This window comes from Lontra canadensis, unplaced genomic scaffold (genome assembly GCF_010015895.1).
Source record: "Lontra canadensis isolate GAN:19392208 unplaced genomic scaffold, GSC_riverotter_1.0 scaffold14, whole genome shotgun sequence".
NCBI lineage: Eukaryota > Metazoa > Chordata > Mammalia > Carnivora > Mustelidae > Lontra > Lontra canadensis.
In genome coordinates, this window is record NW_022631008.1 from 17,021,522 (window position 1) to 17,035,571 (window position 14,050).

The 14,050-nt window shown below is 34.5% G+C and overlaps 1 protein-coding gene across 3 annotated transcripts in view; it reads right to left on the reverse strand.

Annotated features, from left to right (window-relative positions):
- Positions 1 to 14,050, reverse strand: part of CCNC (cyclin C) — a 29,891-nt gene that overhangs the window by 7,279 nt on the left and 8,562 nt on the right. For all 3 annotated transcript variants that reach the window (XM_032858200.1, XM_032858199.1, XM_032858198.1), the window contains exons 2-7: positions 12,817 to 12,923; positions 11,901 to 11,985; positions 11,661 to 11,730; positions 8,850 to 8,901; positions 1,570 to 1,625; positions 625 to 660 (exon numbers count right to left, since the gene is read on the reverse strand). In XM_032858200.1, the coding sequence (XP_032714091.1) occupies positions 625 to 660; positions 1,570 to 1,625; positions 8,850 to 8,901; positions 11,661 to 11,699 (183 nt within the window). In that variant the 5' untranslated portion in view covers positions 11,700 to 11,730; positions 11,901 to 11,985; positions 12,817 to 12,923. The remainder of the gene's footprint in view (positions 1 to 624; positions 661 to 1,569; positions 1,626 to 8,849; positions 8,902 to 11,660; positions 11,731 to 11,900; positions 11,986 to 12,816; positions 12,924 to 14,050) is intronic.

The window sequence follows — 14,050 nt, forward strand, 5'->3', positions numbered from 1 at the left end:
AAACTTATCATTACCCAACTGATTTGTAATTGTGTATTTCAAAATGTATTTCTCTAACTCATGCTTGCTTCCCTCTTATTCTCTTAAGCAAGCAGTATGGCAGCCCTAAACTCTACTATAATAGTGAAGGCAGCGCTCTCTCTGGAATATACCTTGGTAAATCGGTTGGCAGTCAGTCAGCATCCATTCCCTTAGAGACTCAAAGTGTCACATCTGCAACACACTGAAACCTCTTATTAGCCTATAAATCCGTAATTCCCAACTGGAGGAGCAGAATTCTGCCAAAGACATAATCTATCTTTAAATAACACCACACACATACACAAATTGTGCAAATAATTTACAGTGGCTTCATGTTCTGACTGGTTTGCTTGTATCCTTTTATTACAGTTACCATAGAACAGAAAAATTTTCCCATCCTAAGTGGGATATACAAATTATTTTACAGGCTTCTCAGAGGATATAGGTGATGATGCTACTAGGTACTGTGATTTCACCATCATGTATCATTTGGATGGTTTAAAAATGCACCTCCCTATAAATCATTTCTTAAAAGAATTTCTGACTTCACTAAATTTGAAAATAAGTTTTATTCTATTAGTCACGAGGAAGTAATATACTTACCATTAGTTCTAAAAGATAGAATTCACATTCTAATATCTGTTTAAAAAAAATTATAAATGTCATTGTGAAACAAATTAGATGAGTCTACTTAGTCTAACCTAACAATTTATACATTAAAATACCATAAATTTTTACTAATTTTTTTAAATCAAGAAAATATACACAGAAATTTATATCAAAATGAACATGTGCAATAAAAATTACTTTTTTACTACTATACAGTGCATGCAGTTATGACTATAAAGGATTTTAATCATTATAGAAAAGTCACCCTCAAATAAGCATTCTTACTTTTTTAATTTAAAAGCTGCTGTGTAAATTTCAGATTTTCTAATACACTTTACACTCAACAAATGCAAAAATGCAACTATCTCCACTTATGTATTACTCTTATTATATTAATAATCAATAAAAGGGAAGAATACTGAAAAAGAAACAAAAATATACAATTTATACAGGATGATGAAATCCCTCAAAAGTAGAAAAAGGACATGCCTATTAAAAATGTTAACAGAAACTCACCTTCTAAATTAAAGTTTCAAATATGGTTTTCACACTGTTCCATTATAATAGTTCTCAGCCCTAGCTACATAATAGTATCACCTGGGAGCTTTTAGAAAATACCAATCCCCAGGCTTCAAGCCTAAAAATTCTGTTTTCGTTGGTCTGGAGAGGCCCTGGTATTAGCATTATTAAAAAGTTCCCAAAGTGATTTAATGGGCAGCACCCAGGGTTGATAACCAATGCTATTAAGTGGTTTTTTTTTAAAAGGTAGGAGCAATTTAGCTTTAATTTAGAATTAAAGTTTATATTCTTATAGTATTTGAAACTGCCATTTATAGGAAACTTGAGTTTCCTATAAACTATACAGTTTATTCTAACATAAAATGGATCTAGCTTATATACAGCTTTTACAAGTAGTTTTACTTTATACAATATACTTACATGGTTCATCCTATAAGGAAATTCCTTTGGAAAGGCATATGAAAATCTAGTTTTTACTGTAGAAAACAAAAAATGACTTAAACTAAGAAAAAGAAAAAGTAAATTAAACCAAAATTTCTTTAACACAGTGTATAAGAGCTAAATCATTGTTAGTAAGTGCTCTTAGAGATGCTTAGGGACCCAGATTTGTTTATTGTCAGTCAAGGGGAAAGTACGAAGTGGCAGGAAGTCCTAGGCCCCCATCTATATTACAATCAGAGAGCTTTCATTATATACTTATTGTATTAAAAAGGGGTTCTGCGGCTTAAAAAATAAAGGGCAGGTTTCATCTCTAAAATCTTTCCAACTTTAGAATGGTATTGATTTTATTTTTCAGTAATTTAGCATAGAAGGAACACAAGTTATTTATGTATTCAAAATATATATATATGATATATATATATTTCCAAATATATATAATAATTGAAAGGATAATACAACCAAAGAATGTTAATAGTGGTCATCTGAGATTTAAGGATTTTTACTAATCTATACTTTCTAGAATAAATAGATATTTCTTTGTCAAAAGATATATTTTAATAAAAGCATAAATATATGTGCAAAGTTCTCTAGGACTTTTTCACACCACCCACAAACGCATACACACAGTTACTACTCTTCTTTGTCACTAAGTACAAATGAAAAAGCTGTTAACAATCCTCTAGCTCTTCAAAATGGTGAGTGTACACTTTTAAGTACTACTATTAGAAAAAACTGTATTCAGGTTATTATGATGCAACATTTCACTAAATCAAGTGACATCCTAGAGGATCTGTTCTGTGATCCCTTCCATTTGTATAAAGCCTAAGACCTCACAGAGATTTAAATTTTTTTTCATTTATTCTATGTATTTTATTTTCAAAATGTTTTATTTTGTAAACTGAGGAACCTAACAACTAATTTAGATAGGTAACATCTGCCAAGATTGAAATCTAAACCATTTAAAGTTGACAGTAGGAAATTTATACTTAAGCTTTCCTTTTCTTTCTCTTTTATTTGAAGACATACCTAATATTAAGGCTTCTGAGTTTTACAAATCCTGGTGATACAAACAAGATGTAAAGTGTACTTACATAACTTACATACGGTACTTACATAACGGTAACTAATTAACAAGGTACATCTCTGTACATAAAACAAATCTGCATCCCTAATGCTGAAACCATGACGCCTAACTTTCTGACATTCACCTGATACTGTTAACCTTTCTCCTATTCCGTGATAAAATTGCTCTGCCTATTGATTTTCTATCTTCTAATCCTTTTCTAACCTGGGAGGAAAGTATAACCCTCCTCTCTACTGCTACCTCTATCACTTGTGTATTTGTTTTTCATCTGCTCAACTGACAGTTCATATTGTTTTTTGCACCCTTAACCATTCCTCCTCCAATAATCTGTCCCATCACTTACTAAAATGCTCAAATTTCTCTCAAAATCAAAAACACATAAAACCTCTACCAAATTATATTCTTCTGCTTTTTAAAAGTAGACCATTTTTAAGAACATTTTTAAATGTATAGAACTGAAAAGATAGAGAGTTCCCATATACTCCCTGTTATGGGCTGAATATGTCCCCCCAAATTCGTATGTTGAAATCACAACCCCTGTGTGATGGTATTTAGAGCCACCTCCAAATTCAGGGAATTAATCAGGTTTAGGTGGTCATGAGGGTGGGGTCCCCATGACAGGATTAGTGTCCTTATAAGAGGATGAGCAACCTCTCTCTGCCATGTGAGAGCAAAATGAGAAGGCCACCGTCTGCTTGCCAGGAAACGGCCAGTCATGGAGCTGATCAAGGAAGACACTGTTTGATCTTAGACTTCCCAGTTTCCAGAACTGTGGGAAATAAACGTGTATTGTTTAAGCCACCCAGTCTATGGTATTTTGTTAGAGCAGCTGGAATAGACTAAAACAACCCCCCACCACCCAGTTTCCCCTTATTATTAACCTCTGATATTAGTATGGTACATTATTAACTAAAGTCCACAGTTTATTCAGAGCTCCTTAGTTTTTCCTAATGTCCTTTCTCTGTTCCAGGCTCTCATCCAGAAGACCACTTTACATTTACTTGTCACGTCTGCTTTAGATTCCATTTGGCTGTGACAGTTTTCCAGACTTTCCATGTTTGATGACTTTGGCAGTTTTAAGAGTACTGTATTCCCCCCAGGTATTATTTTGTTGCTTGACGCTCCACTGGAATTTGTCTGATGTTTAATGTTTAGACTGGGGTTGTGGGATCTTGGAAGGAAGGATGACAGAAGTAAAGCACCATTTCATCATATTGCATGAAAGGTACACACTACTAGTAATTTATCACACTTGAAAATAACCTCAACCACATGGCTGAGGTAGTGTTTGTTGGGTTAGTCTACTGTAAAATTATATCCCCCATCCCTTTTCATAATATACACATTAGAAGGAAGTCACTATGCACAATGAATACTTAAGAAGTAGAAATTTATGCTTATCTGACGATGTAGTTAGCTATGTAAAGTATATGAAATTCTTCTGTATTAGAAATTTGTCTCTTCTCCCCCCATTTACTTAATAATTTATTTGTATCAGTATGGACTCATGGATTTTTTTTTTTTATACTTTGGATTATAATCCAATACTACGTTTTGTTATTGTTGTTGTACAAATTCTTCTAGCCTTGGCCACTGAGAGCTTTCAGTTGGGTTTTATGACCCCTTTGTAATCCTATTAAGCTAGGTGTTTTTGTTTTGGGGCCTTTTTTTTTTTTTTTTTTTAAAGCACTTCCTTACTTATTGGCACTATGCACCAGGTCTATCTTGCGTATTTCCTGTCCCAGTCTCCAAGGAGACCTAGTTCTTTTATTGGAGAATGGCATTAGATACAAAGATCTGAGCACAAGGAGAACTCATTGCTATTGAGATGTTAAAGTAACCATGAGCTCATACTGATGCCTCTAACTCTAACTGATCAGTACATGGATCTTTCTGATCTCCTCTCCTTATTTGTGTATTCCCATTCCAGCAGTGAGAAACCTAGTTCCCAACATCTGCCATCCATTTACCATGGATGTATATATTTACTGGAATTGTTCAATTCCAGATACAAGTACAGCAGTATCAGTATTAACTTGTGTCCACATTAAGTATCAAATCTATCAACTAGAATATAGTGCTCGTATGCAGTTCCTTTTGCCTTTGGTCTTACAGACTGTACTTCTTCCCAAAGTTACTTAGGTCAGCACCTCCCCTCACTCCCTTCACTAAGGCTATTTTATGTATTTGTAATACAGTTAGATTCTCCTTTTCTCTGCACCTACTCACTTCTCAGTTCTTTGCAATCTGGCTTCAACACCTATCCCAGGTTTAATGATGGCAACATTCTCAAAGATCACAAACCCAAAAGTCTGTCTCTCCCTCCCGCCAAGTTGGCACTCATCTTCTAAGCAGCACAAGACACTATGCACCTCTATCTCTTAAATTATACCAAGTTCCAAATTTCTATCATTGGTCTCACATTTCGAAGATGTTCTACTGATACATTTACACATTGAGTGTCCAAGATTAAATTTAACTCTTTTCAGAACCAACTTATTCTCCTCTTCTGGTACCACCTTCACTTTCCCAATGCCCAGGCAAAACATCTCAAAAAACATTTCTGACTTGTCTTAAAACCTTGCTTTGTAAAAGTTCTACTGACTCTATTATGCATATCTAGCTTGCTTGTTGTTCTCCTTGCTGGGGGCCCAAACATCATTTTAACCCTTCATTAGTACTCACCTGGGCCACTTCATTATCTTCAAAATAATATTTTCCTATTTTAAAGTTGTTCGTTTTTATTTCTCATAGCACCCTGTGGTGAGGTCACTGACTACAATTTGTAGTTTTATATGTATTTCAGAGGGATTTTTTTGGGTCCTTTTAAAATTGTGGTAAAATACACATTACATAAACTTTATCATCTTTAGCCATTTTTAAGTATGTAGTTTAGTAGTATTAAGTACATTGACAATTGTGCAACCATCACCACAATCCATCTCCTGAACTTTCACCTTGCAAAACTGAAACTCTATACTCATTCAACAATTCCCCATGTTCCCCTCCCTCCAGTCCCTAACAGCCTCTATTCTACTTTCTATCTCTATTGATTATTTATAGTATTAAATGGAATCACACAGTATTTATCTTTTTTGACTGGCCTATTTCACTTACCCTAATGTACTCAAGGTTTATCCATGGTTGGTTTTTTTTTAAGATTTCATTTCTAAGTAATCTCTACATCTAATGTGGGGATCAAACTTACAATCTTGAGATTGAGAGGCATATGCTATCCTACTGAGCCAGCCAGGTGCCTCGAGGTTCATCCATGTTGTAGCATGTGAAAAACTTAAAATCTGTCTACCTCAACTCACATTCTTTTCTAATTCATCTTACATTATTCTGCCAGATTTACCTTCCTAACCCACCATTCTGGCATTATCCTCATGTTGAGAAAAAAGCCTTCAAACATACCACCACCATCAACAGAACAGATGGCAGATTCTTCTTTGAAGGCCCTCTTTTACCTGGCCTTAGCCAGGTAGGACTACTCCTGCCTCTTTCCTTACTGACTATTCACTGAATGGAACTCATTAGTTTTCTTTACTTTTGACCAAACTGTTCAATGTTCCTAGTCTATCTTTCCCCTACATTTCCCCAGGTTCAAAGTCTTTCTTTACCAAATCCCAGTTAAGCCTTTCTGGATTCATCTAACAAAGAACCTTTTATCACTCAAAACATTCGCTGCATTCTCTAATTCTCTTATGCCACTTATTTTTTCTTTTATATTAGTATTTATATATGCATGTCTTATGTTCTTGTCCTTAAATTCCTTGTATTTATCTTTGTAACCATCACTGCATTTGATACGGTGTTTCTAGTGAGGATGATCCTGTTATTGATGATAACGAGTAGGCACTTAAGTTTACTGAGTATTATGGACGGAACTGTGCTCTCTGCCCCTGCCCCTGCCAAATTTCAGTGTTGAAGACCTAACCCCCAATGTGATTGATTTGGAGATAGGTAATTAAGAGGTACTTATGGTTAAATGTGGTCATAAGGGTGAGGCACAAATTCTATAGGATTGGTGTCCTTAAGAGAGGAGGAAACACTAAGGGTGCACGACCACAAACAAAGGGCCATGTGAGGACATAGCAAAAAGGTGGCCACGTGAAAACCGGGAAGAGAGGCCTCAGGAGAAACTAAATTTGTGGACCTTGATCTTGGACTTCAGCTTTCAGATTGTGAGAAAATAATTTTGTTGTTTAAACCACTTAGTCTCTATCACTTTGTATGGCAGACCTACCAAACTAAGACACTGAGCAAGACACTGTTCTAAGAGTTTTACTGATACCAACTCATTTGATCCTCACAACAACCATTTGACATAAATGTTACTAATCCTCACCTTGCAGGTGAGGAAACTGAGACACAGATATTGTATTTTGTTCAATTTGCCAGGAAGAAAGCAAGAGAGCTGAAATTTGAAACCTAAGCTGTGTGGGCCTATATAATACACTGTAACATTTATGAAATTCAACAAAAATATTCGACTGTAACAATTTCCTATTCATTTGGGAACCAAACACTGTTATGTATATACCTTTACATCTTTGCATGAAAAATAAACCTTAGTAATAGGTATTTTATTTATTTATTTATTTTTTTTTTTTTAAGAGAGAGAGCACACACATGTGTGAGCAGGGGGAGGGACAGGAGGAAAGAAAAAGAGAATCTCAAGCAGGCTAACAAACTCAGCACAGAGCCCAGTGTGTGCCTTGATCTCAGGACCCTGAGATCATGACCTGAGCTAAAATCAAGAGGTGGATACTTAACCAACTGAACCACCCAGGTGCCCCTGTATTTTACATTTTTAAAAATACACATCTTCTAAAATATTTGGAAAACAAAAAATGACATAGGAATAAAATAAGGCACCTAGAATCCACTACTCGCAGATGAGCACTGCTAACATTCTGGTGGATTACCTTCCAGTTGTTTCTGAATGTTTAATAATTCAATTTTCCAGAGGGCAATTCAATACTTATCAATGAGATATATCTGCTATATTAAATTCTATGGCAAGGGGCGCCTGGGTGGCTCAGTGGGTTAAGCCGCTGCCTTCGGCTCAGGTCATGATCTCGGGGTCCTGGGATCGAGTCCCGCATCGGGCTCTCTGCTCAGCGGGGAGCCTGCTTCCCTCTCTCTCTCTCTGCCTGCCTCTCTGTCTACTTGTGATCTCTCTCTGTCAAATAAATAAATAAAATCTTTAAAAAAAAAATAAAATAAAAAATAAAAAAATAAATTCTATGGCAAAACTGATTACCACTCCGCTATCCTCAGAAGAGTAAAATATGGCATGGAAAAAAATGAATTAGATTATTACACTCTTCTCATAAAAGGGAAAGACCCAAAAATATGAAAATTAGTGTGGTTCACAAACCTAAAAACACAAAAAAAACCCCTTCTGCCTCTTCTGTGCAAGATCACATAAAAAAAAAAAATCTGCATTATCTTTCATCTTTTGTTAGGTGCTGCCTTTGTGCTTAACCTATGAAGATGCAGCATAGCATCATGTTAATACCTTGTATACAATATTTTACAATCACTAGTCTATGGTGTTATTTCCTTTAATGCCATGACTCCAAGGCGGCTAAACCCTATCTTTTTGTAAACAGAACTAAAGCCAAGAGGTAAAGCAATTTGCTCAAGGTTATACAGCTGCTGCTTAGACAGAATTGGGGCTGACTACTACAGTCAGCATTTTTTTTTTCCCTGCACTCTGTTTTTCAATTACGGAGGCAAAATACTTAATTCCCATCAAATACATACACTACAATTACTAAAGAAACAGTTTATTTTACCCACAAGAATGACACAATGGCTAGTCATTATGAGGCAAAAAATACAACAGAACTGGGAAATAAGTCTTTTCTTTACCCTTATTATTTAAAATTAAGAGCCACTGAACTGATGTTTTTGGACAATAGTTACTATCCACTTTTAGAATTAAAAAGCAATGTCCTGAACATAACACTACAAGTGGTTTTTAAAATTTTTGTATTTTTAACTTTATTTTTAGCCAAATACACTAGTCATAAATGTGACCCCAGGAAATTTAATAAACACAACCAAATCTTTCATAGTTCTCATAAACTGAAAAACATTAAGGTCCTACGGAGCTTTTTTAAAGAATTACATCCTTAAAGCAGAATATATTTTTTGCACTTACATACAGAAGTAGCAGCAGAAATCAATCTTGTATTTGAGACTACTCCAAATTCCTAGAGAAATAAAAGTGGATGAGATCAGGTACATAGTAATCCAATGAGCCTGAGGGTATCTGGGTTTATTCAAAGCAAAGCATTTCCTATATATCCCCCATGTTTATAGTTTGTTTTTCATCTTCTACCTACTTGAGGCACGAAGTACTTAAGTCTCTAAAATGTATTACTTTTCTTTAAAATTGCTGCAGTAAGACAAATGTTTAAATAATTTTGTCATTTAACATCACTGAGATACCAAATTAGAAACCAAGCCCTAAAGCAACAGTGCCAGTTTTCTCCACTCCAATTAGTTTCCAAAAAGATTTCTTAGATTCTACACTTAATTGCAAGAAAAATACTAAGTATGCTTCCTATTCAACTGACCCTAGATTAATGAACAGGTACTTATGCTATTTAGTAATAGAACAGCTAAATCTCTAAAAATAAACTTTAGTATCACCAAAATAATTTAAAAGACCACTAAAACTATTATTCTATTTGGAAGAAGACAAGAATAATAGAATGATACAATGTAAGACTTTTTTTTTCTTTTTCTTTTTTTTTTTTTTTTTTAAGTAGGCTCCATGCATGCCAGTGAGGAGCCCAATATGGGGCTTGAACTCATGACTCTGAGAGCAAGACCTGAGCTGAGATCAAGAGTCAGACACTTAACTGACTGAGCCACCCAGATGCCCCATAAGACTTCTTCTTTTTTTTTTTTTAAAGTAATTTCAGCCTTACCATAAAGCAAGTTTTTTTTTTTTTTTTTTTTTGAGAGAGAATGAGAGTGCAAGCGGGGTTGGGGGTGGGAGGTGGGGCAGAAAGGGACAGAATCTTCAGCAGACTGTGTGACAAGCAGGAAGCCTAATGTGGGGTTCCATCCCAAGACTTGGAGATCACGACCTGAGCTGAAATCAATAGTCAGATGCTTAACCAACTGAGCCACCCAGGTGTCCCAAGACTCTTAATGTCAATTCCCACTTCCTCTTTGAACTTAGTACACCACCATTGTAAAAATAACTAAAATTTAGGAAGTGATCCACCTTACATATACTGTCTCATTTGATTTGATTAACCTCAAAAGATTACTAAAGTCTTCATTTTAAAACAGAAAAATCAAAAATTGGTTCCTTATTCAACAAAACGAACTAAACTGAACCTAGTCTATATAAATACCTTCAACCTACATCCTTATTTTGTGGGGTGGGGTGGTTATGTATGTGTGCATATATACTTATATTCAAACCTTAAACCATAGTAACTGATACTAAAAAGTAAATGCCTCAGATGTCTTAAAAGTCCTTTCTATATAATACCCACACAACTAGACAAAACACAGAAACATTTGGTCACAGTTAGAGATTAAAAACATAATGCTATCATCAAATATGAAGGGATACATCTTTTTTCCAGGAATAATTTTTTTTTTTTTAAGTATTCCCTATACCCAATGCGGGGCTTGAACTCATGAACCCGAGATCAAGAGTCATATGCTTTAACAACTGAGCCAGCCAGGCACCCCAATCCAGGAATTATTCTTTACCCAAAATTCTTAGAATGAAAACTTACACTCAGTAAATCATACAACAAAAGGTATTTAACAAACAAAACAAATTAAACTCCCCAAGTTAATCTTCAAGAATAGAAATTTATAAAATTTTGTCTAGATTTTCCATATTGGTTGTACTTCAGATACATCAAATTACAGGGTAACATCTGGAAATACCACCCCATACCATGGGCTTTTTATAAACACTTCCTTTTCCCACTATTAAGAACTCAGTAATAACAACAGAGCAGGTTCTGTGTAAGCCACCACTTATAATTAGAAAACCATAAGCTCTAGAAAGTCTGTCTTAATATTATTTCTAATAGAGTCAACTCTCATTACTTCAGGTAATAATTAGGAAACATGTCTTCAATAATCCTAAATAATGACTAAAAACTAATTCAAAATTGAGCACCAAAAGGAACATAAACCTTCTACGTTTAAATTACATTTAGGGGTGCTTAGGTGGCTCAGTGGGTTAAAGACTCTGCTTTCGGCTCGGGTCATGATTCCAGGGTCCTGGAATCGGGCCCCATGTCGGGCTCTCTGCTCAGCAGGGAGCCTGCTTTCCCCTCTCTCCCTGCCTGCCTCTCTGCCTACTTATGATCTCTGCCTGTCAAGTAAGTAAGTAAAATCTTTAGGAAAAAAAAATAAATAAATTACATTTAATTTTCAAGAATACAATTATGATTCTAAAGACATCTAAGAAACGTAATACAAACATAAGAAGAGGTACTATAATTCAGGTTATAGTAGAGAAGCTGTGGCACTTATGGAATACTACAGTGCCAAACAATAAATGTCTTAGAGGACCTAGAACAACGCAGTTAAAAGCATGGAATTAGTAGCCAGGATCCCAGGCTCTGCCACTTACCAGCTTTATGATCTTAGGCAAGTTTCTCAACCTCTATATACCTAAGTTTCCTCCTTTATGAAACGGAAGATATTACTACTATACACCCCATTGTTTCTTATGAGGATTATAAATCACATTATGTGTCAATTATAGTTGTAAAAGAATTTAGAATAGCACCTGGTATATAGTAAATGCTACGTAAGCGTTAAACGAATATATAAAGACATGTATATCTTTGATTCTGCATGGATTTCAGTATTTTGCATAAATCACCATCTGTCGTTATTTTTATACAGGTAACATGAAAAGCAGGACAGATTAACCAATGTACATTGACTATACTTCAATGAAGAACAGAAAACTATTTCATACCTCTACTTTGGATGCCAAAAACACACATGTAGGAGCCATTAATACAGGATCTATACTTTTCAGAGAATACCTAAAATATGATAGAACAAAGTTAAACGTCACTCATTTAGAAAACACTGTAAAAAAAAACAAAACAAGATAACTCTAGTGGCAAGCTGATGATTCATTTATACTAAGGCTCATCAACATTATGTAGGAGTTTCAAATAGGTGTGATATAATCCCAAAATAAAAGTCCTACCTGGCATAGAATCTCTTGAAATAGACCGTAGCAGTGGCAATAACTTGTTGTCTTAATTTAAGATGTTCACCTAATGCCTGAATAACTAAAAGAAAAATAATAAAATTTTAAATGTTCTGGTATCGCTATAATTTTGACATTGAACAATAACTTTTATGTGGTTAAATAATGACTGTATTAATTTTTAACAAAAAGAAAAACCTACAGATGCTATAAAACTCTATTTGGATCACACTGGGCTGGTACTAGGATTTGCAAATCTGTTAAAAAAATATAGGTATGCATAAACAATAAAAAATAGAAAGTGTCCCACAGCAAACACTATTCTTCTATTAAGAAGGTTGAATGATAATTATTTCCCTCTACCTTAAGTATTTTCAATGTTTTTATATTATCTTTAGAATAAATGTAAAAAAGAAAATATTAGAGAGTTATCAAACACACTACAATTTCTACTTTGTAAAATTTATTAAAAAGTCCATAGTAAATTCTCTCAACAACAGAGAGGTAGGTTTGCAGAAGAGTGAACTGAGGGTTAGAAAGATCATGTAACAAAGCTACCATGTCCCTCTCCCTCCAAAGCAAATTTGTAAGAATGACCAATATAGAATATCAGCCCAAAGAATCCATTTATCCTCAAAATACTTGCTTTAGCCAATCTTAAATTGGGTTTAACAACACATTATAGAGGCTTAGGGAGATTAATGAACACCTTCAAACTGTCTTGAGTGTCTCTGCAATGTAAGATCCACAAAAGACTTTATTTAGATTACTTAAATGAATGTAAGTCATAAAAAGAATACATGAATAAAAAATACTAAGTAGGGACTAAAACAGCTCATCACAAATTACTGTACAAATATTTAATTCAGAGGTCACCAACTATACCATTTCAGTCCATTTTTTTTTAGTTTACCATTTGTAAAAAATATCTGTAATTTCCAATACTCTTCTTCTGAGAGAAACTTTAAGTCCTTCTGGCGTTCCTTTAACAGATCTTGTTTATCCAAAATCCATTGTAAACTAGAAGAATGAAGATGTTAAGATATGTTACAGAAAATCAACTAACAAAGTCACAAGAAAAAAAAATTCTAAGACTGAACAATTTATGAACATTGTGAAAAACACAAAGTGCAAGAAGTAACCTTAGAATACAGTATTTTTCACATTTCTTGAAACTCTTGAGAATTATCTCAGTAATGAATGTAAATATGCCCTGAAAAAAATTTCACTCTAATTTTGTGTCTCTCTTTTTTGTTCTCTCACTACCTTATATTGTTATTTCATTGGTTTTAAGACTCTGGTATCAAGAAAATCTTACAATCACTGATGCCTTAAGCTTTTAACTGGCAACACATTTTTTTCCTAGTGATACATAAAATCATTAGATAGATATAGATACACACACACATATATATAATTATTTGGCATCAAATGATGGTGCCTTAGATTAAAAGTATCTTTTCTCTGGGCGCCTGGGTGGCTCAGTAGGTTAAAGCCTCTGCCTTCGGCTCAGGTCATGCTCCCCGGGTCCTGGGATCGATCATCAGGCTCTCTGCTCAGCAATGAGCCTACTTCCCCCTTCCCCCTCTCTGCCTGCCTCTCATCTCTGTCAAATAAATAACTAAAATCTTAAAAAAAAAAAAAAAAGTATCTTTTCTCGTTGTTCATGAGTAACTACAGTATTTAATTTCCCTACTTCACAAATTCCAATCATGTTAAAAGCTGCTTCAGAAGTTATTACACTAATAGTCTCCTCCATCTGCCTAGTCAAGTCTATTTTTAACCAGAGATATGAAATTGAAATGACTATTCTGCACTATTCTGCAACTTCCTTTTGTCACTGTGTTCTAGAAGTCTTTCTATGTCAACAAATTTGTTATTCAGCATACCTGTAAACTGCTGCACAGTATTATGGACAGACTGTTACTTACTTAGTTAATTCCTATTAAAAGGCATGCAGCTTTTAATTTTTCACTATTAAAAATAATGCTTTAATGAGCAGCTTTGTAATTCACCCTTGCATATCTGGTTAATAATATATTTAAAATAATTTCCCAGAAATAGAACTGATCAGTAGGTTTTGCTGGTAACTCTGTTTTACATTATCAGTTTGTATTCCATGTGTCATACCAATTTCCGTTCCTGTT